We start from the raw sequence: 13,025 nt of genomic DNA on the forward strand, positions 1-13,025 counted from the left end.
ATAAATGGTATGGATGTAGGGAATATAATTTAAACGAAATTTATTGAACAAAGAGCAAGGTCAAAATTAATACAACCGGCAACCTTCTACAAGGAGATAACCTCGTGGACTCTATAAAAAATTATTTTATCAAAATGCTATGGTATTTTATAAAATATGACAGATTTAAAGAATGATGGAAAACCATGATAATTACACATTGCAAAATACAAAAGCAACAGTAAACAGCAACATCCTATTTATATGACAACACAGAGTTGTTCATATAAAAAAGTGTTTAACAACCCGCGTAGCATTTTTTGCTATATTCAACTTTTATACTGACAAAGTGTTCAAAATACTGACAACTTGGTTCTAGAATACTGACATGAGTTGGATGGGATAAACAGGTCTGCTTTCTGGTGTCCATTAGGGGATTACTTTCTGGTGTCTATTAGGGGATTACTTTCTGGTGTTCGTTAGGGGATCACTTTCTGGTGTCCATTAGGAGTTGCATTACGTAGCGTTGCAGTGCCTACAATCTCAGAGGACATTGTGAATGTTTCAATAGACTGTAGTTATTAAAAGTGGCTAGGTTATAAGTTCCATACATTTCCGTTTCAGATAAGAATTCAGCAGAGCGAGTGAAGATTGTTATAGATCACATCCTTAAACTTCAGCACTACATACAGTCATTGGAGGCCTTACAGATAGACCCCGAGGAGTATGCATACCTGAAGGCTTTGGTTTTATTCTCACCAGGTAAATTATCAATGAAATACAGCAACAGTGAATTCTCTTCGTGGAGCAGTCACTTTCATTCTCTAAAGAAAATTTTATTAATAAGAGTTATTTCCCTTGAAAGCTGTTACCCTTTTGAAATGTTTGAATAATGTCATCTTTGTTATTTCCAATGCTACCCAATGTAAAATTTTAAAAAAAAAAAAAATATTAGTAAATTTATATACACAACTTTATCTTTTTTTTTTTTAAAAAATTATTCATTATTCTTGGTGTAAAATTGTGTGTTTCATTTTATTCACATTTTTTTGTAATCTTTGAAAAAGAAATATGCAGCATGTTGTTTTTTCACATCACTAATAATTGACAGTGTCTAAATAAGGTATATGTGATTTGCAATTCAAAGAAAAAATTATTTCCCTTGAAAAAAGTTCACAATCTACGTTGAAAATCCCTTTACACAACTTGCATGTATGATAGTCACCTTGGCTTGATATGTAGAGGTTCCTTAAGTCTCTGAGGAAAGGCATTAGCTTTCCCATCTTCAGAAATGTAGTGAAGAAATTCGGAGTAAAAAAGCAAAACTTTAGTCATAGAAGATGTAAGTGTAAAAGCTGACATTTGATTTTCCAGATACTCCATCACTGCCCAATGCTCAACAGATCGAGCGAGTCCAGGAGCGTGCTCAGCGAGAGCTGGCTAATCACGTACGACAGACTCAGCCTTCCAATCCCGATCGCCTCGGCAAGCTGTTGCTCCGACTCCCAGCTCTTCACTCTCTGAGTCCCAATGTCATGGAGGAACTATTTTTCGCAGGTCTGATCGGCAGTGTTCAAATAGATAGCATAATTCCTTACATTCTGAGGATGGAAACAGCCGAATATAACTCGCAGATGGCGGGGCAAGGTCTACAAGGTGCCGTCGAGGGAACCGGGCTAGAGACCAACCCCTCCAGTTCCATGTTATTTGCATCACCACAAATTACAACAGCTCAGATGACTTCTGAGGCTATATCGGCCTTACAGACGTCTATTGCCACAACATGACGACCGATGCTTGTGGTGACACATGGCATTTAGGAGGACGGAATGGAGTCTTGGGGGGGGGAAATCAAAAGAATTCTTGGGAGCAGGATTACATCTAGAAATTGTTGTTAAGGAGTCTTTTTTTCTTGTTAATTGTTGATTGTTAAGAGTTTAAACATTCACACGTGATATTTCGAGGAAAGGAATCAGGAGGAAGCCTTATTGAGAGTTACTTCCCTTTGAGTCAGACTGAACGAAAAGAAATTGTTACTGTGTCCAGCAGTGCACATAAACTGCATGTCTCCATCTGTTTTGTTCCAGTGTAAAGCATTGGCAAATACATTCATCATGTTCCTAACTATTTAAGACTCAGATGAGGTATAATCTCCACGTTTCATTTCTTGTTCATTTCACAAACAGTATCTCACAAAACACAATTCCACATTTCCACATACAAGTAGATTGTATCAGTATAAATGCCACTGTTTTTTGTTGGTTTTTTTAAAACTAATTTATCCTGTAGTTTGGAGTAGTGCTAGGGAGACACATAAAGCAATTAAGCTCACCCACTCATAATCCATGTGGTGTGAGTAGCTTACCTGTACCAGGTGTCTCTGGTCAGGTCATCATTGATGGCTGTGAGCATGTTGTCCAGATATATATGGATTTTTCCTTTGTAACTTACATGCAGAATATATTGGCATACGTTTATTTTGAGTTCATTGCATTAATCGTGCTTATATGAATTTTTTAGTGCTTTGTTTTTTAACTTTTCATTCATGATATGTGAAGAGTTGCTGAAAATGTTGTTTAAATAGTAAAATTTCAAAGTGTTTTAATTTGTGAACAATTTTAATTTGTTTTGAAATTATTTTTAGAGAATTGAGTCTGATGTGAATTGTGAGAAATATTAATTTTGGGGATACTTCTCATGTAAGTTTGTATTTTATGTGAGTATGGTGCATGTATCCGACCCAGTATATCCAAAATTATGTTTAAAGAATCAAATGTTATGTAATTCAAAATTTGGTTTTAAATGAAAAATCATGACCCCTTGAAGTGATTTACCAAAAGAATTTTCAAAATTGATAAGATGTGTAAGAAAATTAATGTTTATGAGAATAATATATTTCTGACATAATAGGTCATCCAAAGAATGCTTTGGTGATTTCCCAGATCTTTCAAAGTAGGCAAAAACAGTAGGGTCGCCAATCACCATTGCAGAAATTGGAGATATTTCTTCTTTTTTTTTCTAAATATCTACAAGGGAAGATAATGCAGACAAAAATTGTTCTCCATAGATTTAGGCATCTCAACACATAAAATATTATGCATTTCAGTTTTACAAAAGATGTAGTGCTGTGGATATTTGTACTTTTTATAAATGTAAATAATTTTATGAATCAGGTAGCTGAAGTTGGAAATATGCCAATTACAAATATCTACGAAACCCCTAACCCTCTCCTCAGCAGCTCAGCAACAAAAATGGCAGTGGTGTTCCGATTTTTTAAGTTGAAATTTACCGTTCATGGTGTTGTCCTGTACTCTTTTAAGGTTGATACATGTATATTGATCATTTGCATTCATCATTTTACTGTGTACAAGGTAAATACATGTATTCTGCCTCTCAAATGTACAACTGTTTCCAACAAAGTAGATTTGGCATACTAGTATATTCATTTTAAATTTCATGATTTATGATAATGTTAATTTTTGATGTGAAGGTGCTATGAGGAATTCATGTTTCATCAATACCAAAATCCATTTCTCATGAATGACATCACAAATAAGCACTACATTGTACAAATCTCCCATTATGAAATTATGATACATAAAGTTTAAGGTACATATGTACCTTTCCGTTGTGAATATTAAGATCTGATAATGTCCGTCTACAGCCATTTTAAACTGCAGGATTGTCACAGTTTGTTCAAGGATATTTCTGTTTTAATTAACTGTTTCACAAATTAAGTAGGTGGATGACTTATTAGAATTGAATACTAAGTTTGTTATAAATTGTTATTGCAGCATCATACGAGTATTTCACAAGTATTACTTTGTTGCCAATTTTTCCATTAGTGTTTGTTTGTGGTAACCATGGTAATTGTTGTGTACTCTGTATATATTCTCATTTAATGAGTTTATTTTTTGTCAAGTAAGGTAAGAAACTTGGGATTAAATGCAATATTATTGGTTTTTGATATATAACTTTACATTATTTCATTTCAAAGCTATAAAAAAGGTAATTTTTTTGGGGAGCACCATCATTGTCAAAATCGAGTTTCAGTTTTAGGAACAGAAATATTTGAATACTTTACATGGGTTGAAAAATTGTTGAAATTGATATCTTGATATATTTTTTAATCCAGGGTTTTAGAGAGCCAGACCTGCAATCTTAGACCCCAAGTTTCTTTCCGTAGGAGAATGTCGTGCTTCATGTTTTCTGTGAAACAGAACCCTCATTTGTTCGGAGCTTGTATTTTGTATAAGCTAGGTCTGTATAACAGATCAAAAAAAGAAACAAAATGCCTGAACTTAAACTTTGTTGTATTGTCTAGTGGCTCATGCTAAGTCTGTTATTGCTTTGTATTTATAAAAGGATATGCCATAACAGTATGAATTTATCATATATAGAGAGATTGAAAATCATGAATATTAGATTTCATTTTATTTTTTATTATAGATGGAAGTATATTTGGGGGGGGGGGGTTAAAAAGCTAATGTGAAATTGTTTGATTAGGTGCGTAGGCATTTTCTCCACTGCTGTTTATGTAGATTGGGTTAACTTAGGTAACATAACCTATATACAAAATAAGAATTTGACGCTACAGAAAAAATAAGAAAAGGTTAAGTCTTTTATAAGTTCTTTGTCATTTTCTTTAATGTGTCGGTGTATTAGCAGTGTATAATGACTTCGTACAATCAGTCTGGAATTATTATTTTTTCACATGAAACAGAGAGTTTTAGTTATTTGTCTCAATAGTCATGTTTCAACATTATAATGTTTTGAAGTAAACTGTTTGAATTGTTCGTCTTTTGAGAAAACTTTCCATAATTGTCTGTTACACAGGCAAATGTGCCTCACGTGAATTTCACGTGAAATGCTGTTCACGTGAAATTCACATGAACCTTTCACGTGAAATTCACGTAAATTTCATGTGAATTTCACGTGAAAAGTGATTCACGTGAAATTCACGTTAATATGTCCACATGAATTTCACGTGAATCACTTTTCACGTGAAATTCACGTTAAAATATTCACATGAATTTCACGTGAACAGCAATTCACATGAAATTCACGTTAAAATTTTCACATGAATTTCACGTGAAAAGCATTATATCACTTTTCACATTAGTTCCTTGCGAAAATTTTAATGTGATTTCATTTTCGCATGGAAATAATGTGAACGTTGATTCACGTGAATTTCACGTGAAAAGATTCACACGAATTTCACGTGAAATTTCTTCATGTGAAATTCACACGAACAATTTCACGTGAAAAGCTATTCACGTTAAAAATTTCACAAGAAAAGCGATTAAAGTGAAATATTCACACTTAATATATTCAAGCGAAAAAATAAATAAAATTAAGGTAAAATATAAAACGATATGGAGATTAGGCAATTCAAAAGTTAGAGTACATTTATAAAATGTAGGCAAACGACCAATAAAGTAGATCTCACGCCTCCCTCTCCTCGTTTATTTGCGAAATTATAAACTTGCATTGTAGTTCTGTACGCAGTATGATTACATGTACTTTCCACACATGATTTCTCTCATTTCCCATCATTTTTTCTCTTAAGAATTAAAATATAAATTAAATCTCCCATCATCATAGATATTAATGAAAGCACATTTTCCAACTACTTGAAGAATCACTATATTGATAGAGTTAGAATATGCAACTTCAAAACCACGAAATTTTTTACACATGGAAATTACTATTTTACAGCAAAATCAGAAAGAACTATGAATTAAAACTAATAAGACCATTTGAAATTTCCATTTGTGAGAGTAGTACGTTTTAAATAGCTAAGAATATTTGCCCACCCTTTAGAAATTGAAACTGGTGGATATTCAAAACCATGCATTCCAAAAGATTGTTGTTTTTGTCAGTTTTGTAAAACTACTGAAGATGATTTAAAGTTTTTATCTCGCTGCTTTATGATGTTAGTAACAGGCTACTTGTCGGAGTGCACTTGGGCCGTTTACATACATGTGATTTGAGGGTACTTATTGTGCAGGTGGGAAAAATGCCATGATATTGTTTTCCGCTGTCGGTAGTTTGGCATCAATTTAAATTACCCCCCTCCTTATTAGATACATCGAGAATAATTACCGGTGTGATACCTTGGAAGCTGGTGTATGCATAAAGTTAGACTTATTGGAAATTGCTGATACACGCATGTACAAATGAAAATTTTCTATCAGCCGTATTCACCATCCCGAATTTGTAGATCGTCAATCAAAAGGAAAACACAGATTTCTAGCACTCGGAAGAAAGCGAAAAACATGAACAATCCTTAACAATACTGTCCATGTATATTTAGATAACTTTTAAAAATATCTATAAAGCTTTACACTACAGTCAGATTCCGGTAATAGTTACAAGACTGTGACGTCACACTCGAGTAAGCCGTCTGACGTATGCAAGACAGCGAATGTGAAAGTACATAGAAACTCTACAGGTAAGATGAGATTGAGCATTGTAATATATAAATGTTCAGTGTAAATTCAAGCCATTAGGCTTATTACATTTATGTGATCTAACGTTCCTAATGCAACCGCTTATTTCAGACTGATGAGAATTACTTTAGACGGGGTACGTCAACGAATAGGCACGACAGCGAAAATACGGAAGTCACTTCGGGGACGTGTCGCAGAATCGCATAACTCTACACGGTTTGTTAATCTTTCCTTATTCATCAGAGAACATGGTAATCGTAATTCAGAACATAATTTTTATAATTTAATCGATCTACATATATATATATATTGATTAGGGGTGCTAAGTAACGTTCTATTACATTCATAGAGACATCATCGAGATCAGTCACGTTGAAGGGGGGGGGGGGGGGGGGGGGTGATGTGTAACAATGTCCATCGATTGTTATATATATCGTAATGCCAATAAAATGTATATATATTGGTTGCTCCCCCCTTTAACAATAGTTTTAAATGAGAAGAATGTAAGCTTGAAAGCTCTATCAATGTCAATCGTTTCATTTTAAGCAATGCATTTATATAGATTTCATCTAGATAATGAGGAATGCAAAGTCATTTTCAAATCGCCTCTGGACTAGAACATGACAATTTGAAAACATATTCCATGACTTCCTTCTGTATCTTGTATAATAATTATATTCTATTCTGTATGATGATATATAAAAGGTTATGTTTCTTTCAAACACAAATTATTGATAATTTTTCAACTTTTTTTTCTTCGTTTCTGCTACATCTACATGCAATTCCATTCATAGTACAGTATGTGTACATAAGCCAGGCTTAAGATGACTCCTTTTGTATATTGAACAGTCCTTTTAATACATAAATATTTCTTTTTCAGAGATTAAAAGAAAGAAAGAAAAGACAATGAAGACAACCATGTAAAAATAAATTCAATCAATTAAATTATCAGCAGATTGAAAGCAGATTTGTACTCCTTTTTGTGTTCATCTGAACCCGAGATTCAGGGTATCAAAATATCCACGTATGATTTAACGTTATAAAGTTTACGTGAAATTCACGTGAATTTTATGTGAAATTCATGTTAAAGCTTTCACGTGAAATTCACGTGAATTTTATGTGAATTTCACGTGATTTTTTTTCGTGTGAATTCACATTTGATGCTCTTTTAACGTGAATTTCACATAGAAATTTTCACGTGAAATTCATGTGAATTTCACGTGAAATTCACGTGAGGCACATTTGCCTGTGTATCGGATCCTCTGAGATAGGAAATGTCATGTTGCGTAGTCACGTGATGGAGTTTATTTGGAAATATTGACATTATTTTTTTTCAATGTGTTTTTTTTTTATCCTTGGATATCTTTACCAATTTTAACGATAACCATTTCCTCATGATTGCAATGCAGATGTGAACAAGGTGCGTATGAATCTTGAAAAATATAGTACGTTTATTTTAACACCAGGGAATTCCGATAGAAATGAATATTGAAAATAAGTTTCATTTTTGAAAATATACAAGAGTGTGAACGGCAATGCATCAGGCCGGCTTACTTCTCATGAAGCATCAACACACGCTAGAAAGTATGCTGGTGGGAAGCGTTTCAGTCGTGTTAATTTAAAAGAAATATGAAATTTATTTCTTAAAGGTTTTGAAAGTCTTTATCATCTGTCAATGCATGGACGTTATACAGGGACAATTTTAAACCCATGTTGTTTTCAGACATGCACTGGAAAGTGATTTTTAATTTGTGGTTTCTTGATAGTTGCTTCAAAGTAATTGAATAAATTCGTACAAGTATGCGCTCAGCTCATTTAGAATAAGGGCGAAAATAAGACAGGAGCGAAATTTAATTTGTATATAATACTTGTTGAAAACGTCCACGGTTTTATTCGGTGGTATTTGAAAGGAACATTCTTTTTGTACAAGTACGGAATCGGTGTGTGTGTGTGTGATTTTCATCAAAGAGCTGAATAAATGATTAAAGTGAGGGTATGAATTATACTACTCAAAATTTGATAAAGATCACTAGGTTATATGTGTGTAATTTACCACTAACATAACAAAAGACATAAATTTGACTCAGAAACGTGCTTACTCAAGTTGAATGAAAATTCATGAACGGCATAAACTTTTATCAATATTGAATGCTTGAAAACTGATAACACCAAAAGGCATTTCATTACAAAAAGTTAACAGCAAACCAGAGAAAGAATTACACAGTTTTGGGGGATAGTCCATCATTACACTTAGTCGATGAAGTGTTAATACCGGGTATGGCCTCCCCTTGCATCAATGACGGCTTGACAACGTCGAGCCATGCTGTCAATAAGCACCCGGATGTTTCCAATGGGAAGGTTGTTCCACTCTTCCACGAGGGCGTTTCCGAGCTCTGCCAAAGTCGTGGGTTGTGCTCTACGGCGTGAAAGGGCAACCTGCAGAATGTTCCATACATGCTCAATCGGGTTTAAGTCTGGCAAGTCCATACGGACAATTGTTTCCTGCTGAAGGTACTGCTCCACCACTCTGGCGCGATGAGGACGGGCGTTATCATCCATCAGGATGAACTCGGGGCCAAAAGCACCAGCGTAGGGTCTGACGTAAACATCGAGGATCTCATCCCGGTACCGCACCCCCGTCATTGTTCCTCTCTCCAAGACATGAAGATCTGTTCTTCCATCCCTGCTGATTCCACCCCAGACCATGATGGAACCACCATCATAACGGTCATGTTCACTGATGTTGGCATCATGGAAACGTTCACATTGTCGTCGCCACACTCGGTGCCTCCTGTCTGTAAAGTCCAAACAATACCTGGACTCATCGGTGAACAGAACTTGAACCCAATCGTTCTGTGTCCAAGTGACATGATCTTCAGCCCAGTCCAATCGCTCCCGCCGGTGTCGAACAGTCAGAGGGACTCGAACACATGCCCTTCTCGAGTTGAGACCTGCATTATGAAGCCGATTCCGTATCGTCAGAGTGGACACATTCACCCCCGAGGCGTTCAGGAGGTCGTTACGTAAGCTGATTGCTGTCCAGAAGGGATGGCGTCGTGCCTGAAGAACCACAAAATGGTCTTGGCGTTGGGTTGACGACCACCCCCATGTCGGTGTGCTGCTGTACCAAAAGTTTGCTGTCGGTTCCAGGCCCTGTTTACAACGCTCTGACTGACGTTTAGTGCATTTGCAACGTCACGTTGTGAATAGCCAGCGTCAAGCATGCCAATATATCTGCCCAGTTGTTCTGTCGTCAGGCGACGCCTTACAAGTTGAGGGGGCATTGTGTTGATAAACGTAGTGTAAACACTCAAGTGAGTTTGAAATTTTAGAAAGAATCAGGCACCGATGCCTGAGTGAAAATCGTGCAATGGTAGCAAAAGCATAAACTGTGATGAGAAACGCATTTTCCATGGCATGAAATGCACGTGCAAGTTTGTTGAAGACATTTTTGATTTCACTTGGACACAATATTGCCAGTTATGCAGTTATTAATTTTTTAAACAGAAAAATATCTATGATCCTTATGAAATTTTGAGTAGTATATATTTTCTTCCCGATCAGGTTGTTTCGCGAACCTCGCGCTCATTTGAATGGGCGACTTGACGGGAATTTGAGAAAATGCGCCTGTTCAGGTGTCGCAAGTAGAAGGCGAAACAAAATAAGCTACCGGAATATAGAATTAAATGTTTTTGTGAAAGCCATTGCTAAAATTGATAATAAAGTTTTATTCAAACGAGCATTAGCTGTGAAAGTGATGGCATAGGAATATATATTAATGACTTGTGTCACTAATAAAAACATTTAATCACCAAAATTACATATTCATTTGCCTGCTTTGAGGTTAAAAAGTGTTTGAAACAATTAGATACTGGTGTTATTACGAATATTGAAATATATAATATAGAGCATTTTTCGTTGAATTTAATTTTTGGTGACAAAATGATAGCTGATATCCCTCTAAAGACACGCGCGACGTTTCTCGGCAATATATCATTTTTCGTGTTATTTCACGTACAATTCACTTGCATTATCTCGCTTGAACTACGAAAAAAACTGGGTATATTACCATGTCTGTTCTAGAGTTAGCATGTTTTTATACATGTAGTACCAGGGCCGTAAATTAACCTTCAATTTGGAGGAGGCAGGAAATTAGGCGGGGGTCTGGGGGCCTGGGCGGCCCCCAGACGCTGAGCACATTTTGTGCACACTGAACACGTTTCGTGCAAAATCCTTGATTCTAGGGCCTTCTAAGATGTTACTTGACTAACTCATTCTAAAAGAAAAATTTGGAATGCTTTTTAAGGGAGGTATCATGTTCTTAGTTATTGGAAACAACATAAATTCTAATGAACTTTAAATTTTAATTTTTTTTTGGCTCAAAAGTTGGAGGAGGCAGCTGCCTCCTCCGCCCCCATGTAATTTACGGCCCTGAGTACCTGGGTTGTTGCAAGTAAAAATGTAATGTCAGCTCTGATATATTACAGAAAATTGTATAAATGAACATCACTGTAGCAAAGAAGAGGTAAATCTTTGGAATAATCTGGACTATCGAACCCGGACACTTGCATTATACTGGATAGGTGATCTAACCACTGAGCTACCACGTGACTGTATACAAAGTGTGGTCATGTTACAATATAGAATTTGAACCTACAAGAACTCGTCATATCAAGGAGATGGAAAACAAAATAGACAAAATATCAGAAACGTCGCATATATGTCCTTAAAATTGTTCATTAAGCCCGCCCTTTCCTTCGAGTTCATTTCAGTTTTAGGTAAAGAGTTTTGTTATTGGTCAGTTTACAATTGAACATTTTTAAATTCTTGATAATTACCATTAAGATTTTCTTCAAATCTGCTATGAAGCATATTTTGAACAACGGGACCTAAATCGTAATGGGCTTGTACACCCCAGTGGCCTCATGCACAGGCAATTGCATCGCTTGGACCCCAAGCGATGCAATTGCCTGTGGCCTCATGACTACAACCGCACAAAAAAACTTGACAGTCAGGAAGGTCTCTACCAAAGATTTAAGTTTCGTGATCCAGGAGGTTCGACTTGAGGATAAAACATTTGAATAACATTTTAAATGATATTGAAGCTAAATTAGATATTTAGAAGAAGGTAGCCCTTTACCAAAATTGTAAATTTCATAGTCCCTGGGGTAGGGGTTTTGATGCCAAGGTGGGACCAAAATGGTCATAGAAATTTTTTGTCTCTATCATTTGAAAGACTTCTTTGATTTTGCTATTGCTGCATTTAAAAAACGAAACGCAGAAAGGGGTGTGTCAAAATTGTGAATTTTTGAACTCTAGGGTTCTGACTAAAGGGCGGGTCTAAACTAGTCATACGTATAACGTATATAATGTCACGTTTTTCATCAAAACTTTCAGAATCAGTTGTGCTTTATACTGATGCTGAATATTAGAATTTATATTAGATACGAAAACGGGAGAAGGGCGCAAGCGATACTTCTAACTAATACTCAGGTGACCGATAAGGCCTGTGGGCCTCTTGATTTTTATCCAAAAAAAATTACAACGCGTGTGCTTCCTGAAGGGAAAACAATTGCGTGTAAGTTGGCGGTTGTTGCTGTAAGTTGAGTACAGTCGATATCGGATATTTCTTCTATTTTTAGCCCACCTGAGCTTTTCTATACTCGCCTGCTGTCCGTCTGTCTGTACACTTCTTACATTTTCGACTTCTTCTCCAGAACCAATGGACAAATTTCAACCAAACTTGGCAAAAAGCGTCCTTGGGTGAAGGGCTTTCAAGTTTTTACAAATGAAGGGCCATGCCCCCTTCGGAGGAGAGATAATCACAAAAATAGGTTGGGGTCATTTAAAAATCTTCTTTAGATCCACTGGACCAGAAGAGCCGAAATTTACTTGAAAGATTCCTGACATAGTGCAGATTCAAGTTTGTTAAGGTAGCTCCATCCTCAAAAGTGGAAAAACTTTATTAATTTCCACTCAATATAGTTTATTTTGATAAACCAAAGAAAATGTATATGTTGTTACCTTTTTAAAGATGTCAGACATACAAAAACAGAAGCATACATCAACATCAGAAAATCACATATTTTCGTCAAACAGAATAATGAAAATAGATAAAAACTTGTTGAAATGACAAAATTTAAATATTAACAGTTTTAAAAACTGCTAATTCATAAATATACATAGATTAATTGTGGATATTAGGGAAACCAATGTATAATAGACATCCAGTAGAGGAAGTTCCAGCACAGGAGTTATTGCCCTTGACAACATTTTTAAAATCATAAATGTTTAACTATGGAAAATATAAACTTTTTCAGTATTGATTGTTTACCAGATTTTGCGAGGTGACGTAAGTCAGCCTCGTATGTCAGACCCCAGCTTCAATGGCGCCCTGTTTTAATCACTACCATTTGCGAAATCACTTTGATTTTTAATATAAGAAATTTGTTGTCACATATGCTAATGCAACGTAAAAGCTGTCACAATTCACTTTGAGATTGATATAGGATCCATATGTTTACCCTCTACGATAAGCGAGTTAAATAAGAATTTATGAAATCGCAATTTTTATCCCTTCGATATGAAACAAAG

At 35.5% G+C, this 13,025-nt stretch overlaps 1 protein-coding gene and 1 long non-coding RNA gene across 7 annotated transcripts in view; both read left to right on the forward strand.

The window, feature by feature from the left end:
• Positions 1-4,775, forward strand: part of LOC125653957 (orphan steroid hormone receptor 2-like) — a 27,881-nt gene extending 23,106 nt beyond the window's left edge. For all 6 annotated transcript variants that reach the window (XM_056145254.1, XM_048883635.2, XM_056145252.1 and 3 more), the window contains exons 12-13: positions 604-741; positions 1,354-4,775. In XM_056145254.1, the coding sequence (XP_056001229.1) occupies positions 604-741; positions 1,354-1,766 (551 nt within the window). In that variant the 3' untranslated portion in view covers positions 1,767-4,775. The remainder of the gene's footprint in view (positions 1-603; positions 742-1,353) is intronic.
• Positions 4,776-6,084: 1,309 nt separating this feature from the next.
• Positions 6,085-7,393, forward strand: LOC125662835 (uncharacterized). The gene is made up of 3 exons (XR_007365553.2): positions 6,085-6,433; positions 6,543-6,647; positions 7,312-7,393. It is a non-coding gene; the product is annotated as an uncharacterized LOC125662835 (long non-coding RNA).
• The last annotated feature ends 5,632 nt before the right edge of the window (positions 7,394-13,025 follow it).

The sequence above is a fragment of the Ostrea edulis genome, chromosome 7 (genome assembly GCF_947568905.1).
Source record: "Ostrea edulis chromosome 7, xbOstEdul1.1, whole genome shotgun sequence".
Classification (NCBI taxonomy): Eukaryota; Metazoa; Mollusca; class Bivalvia; order Ostreida; family Ostreidae; genus Ostrea; species Ostrea edulis.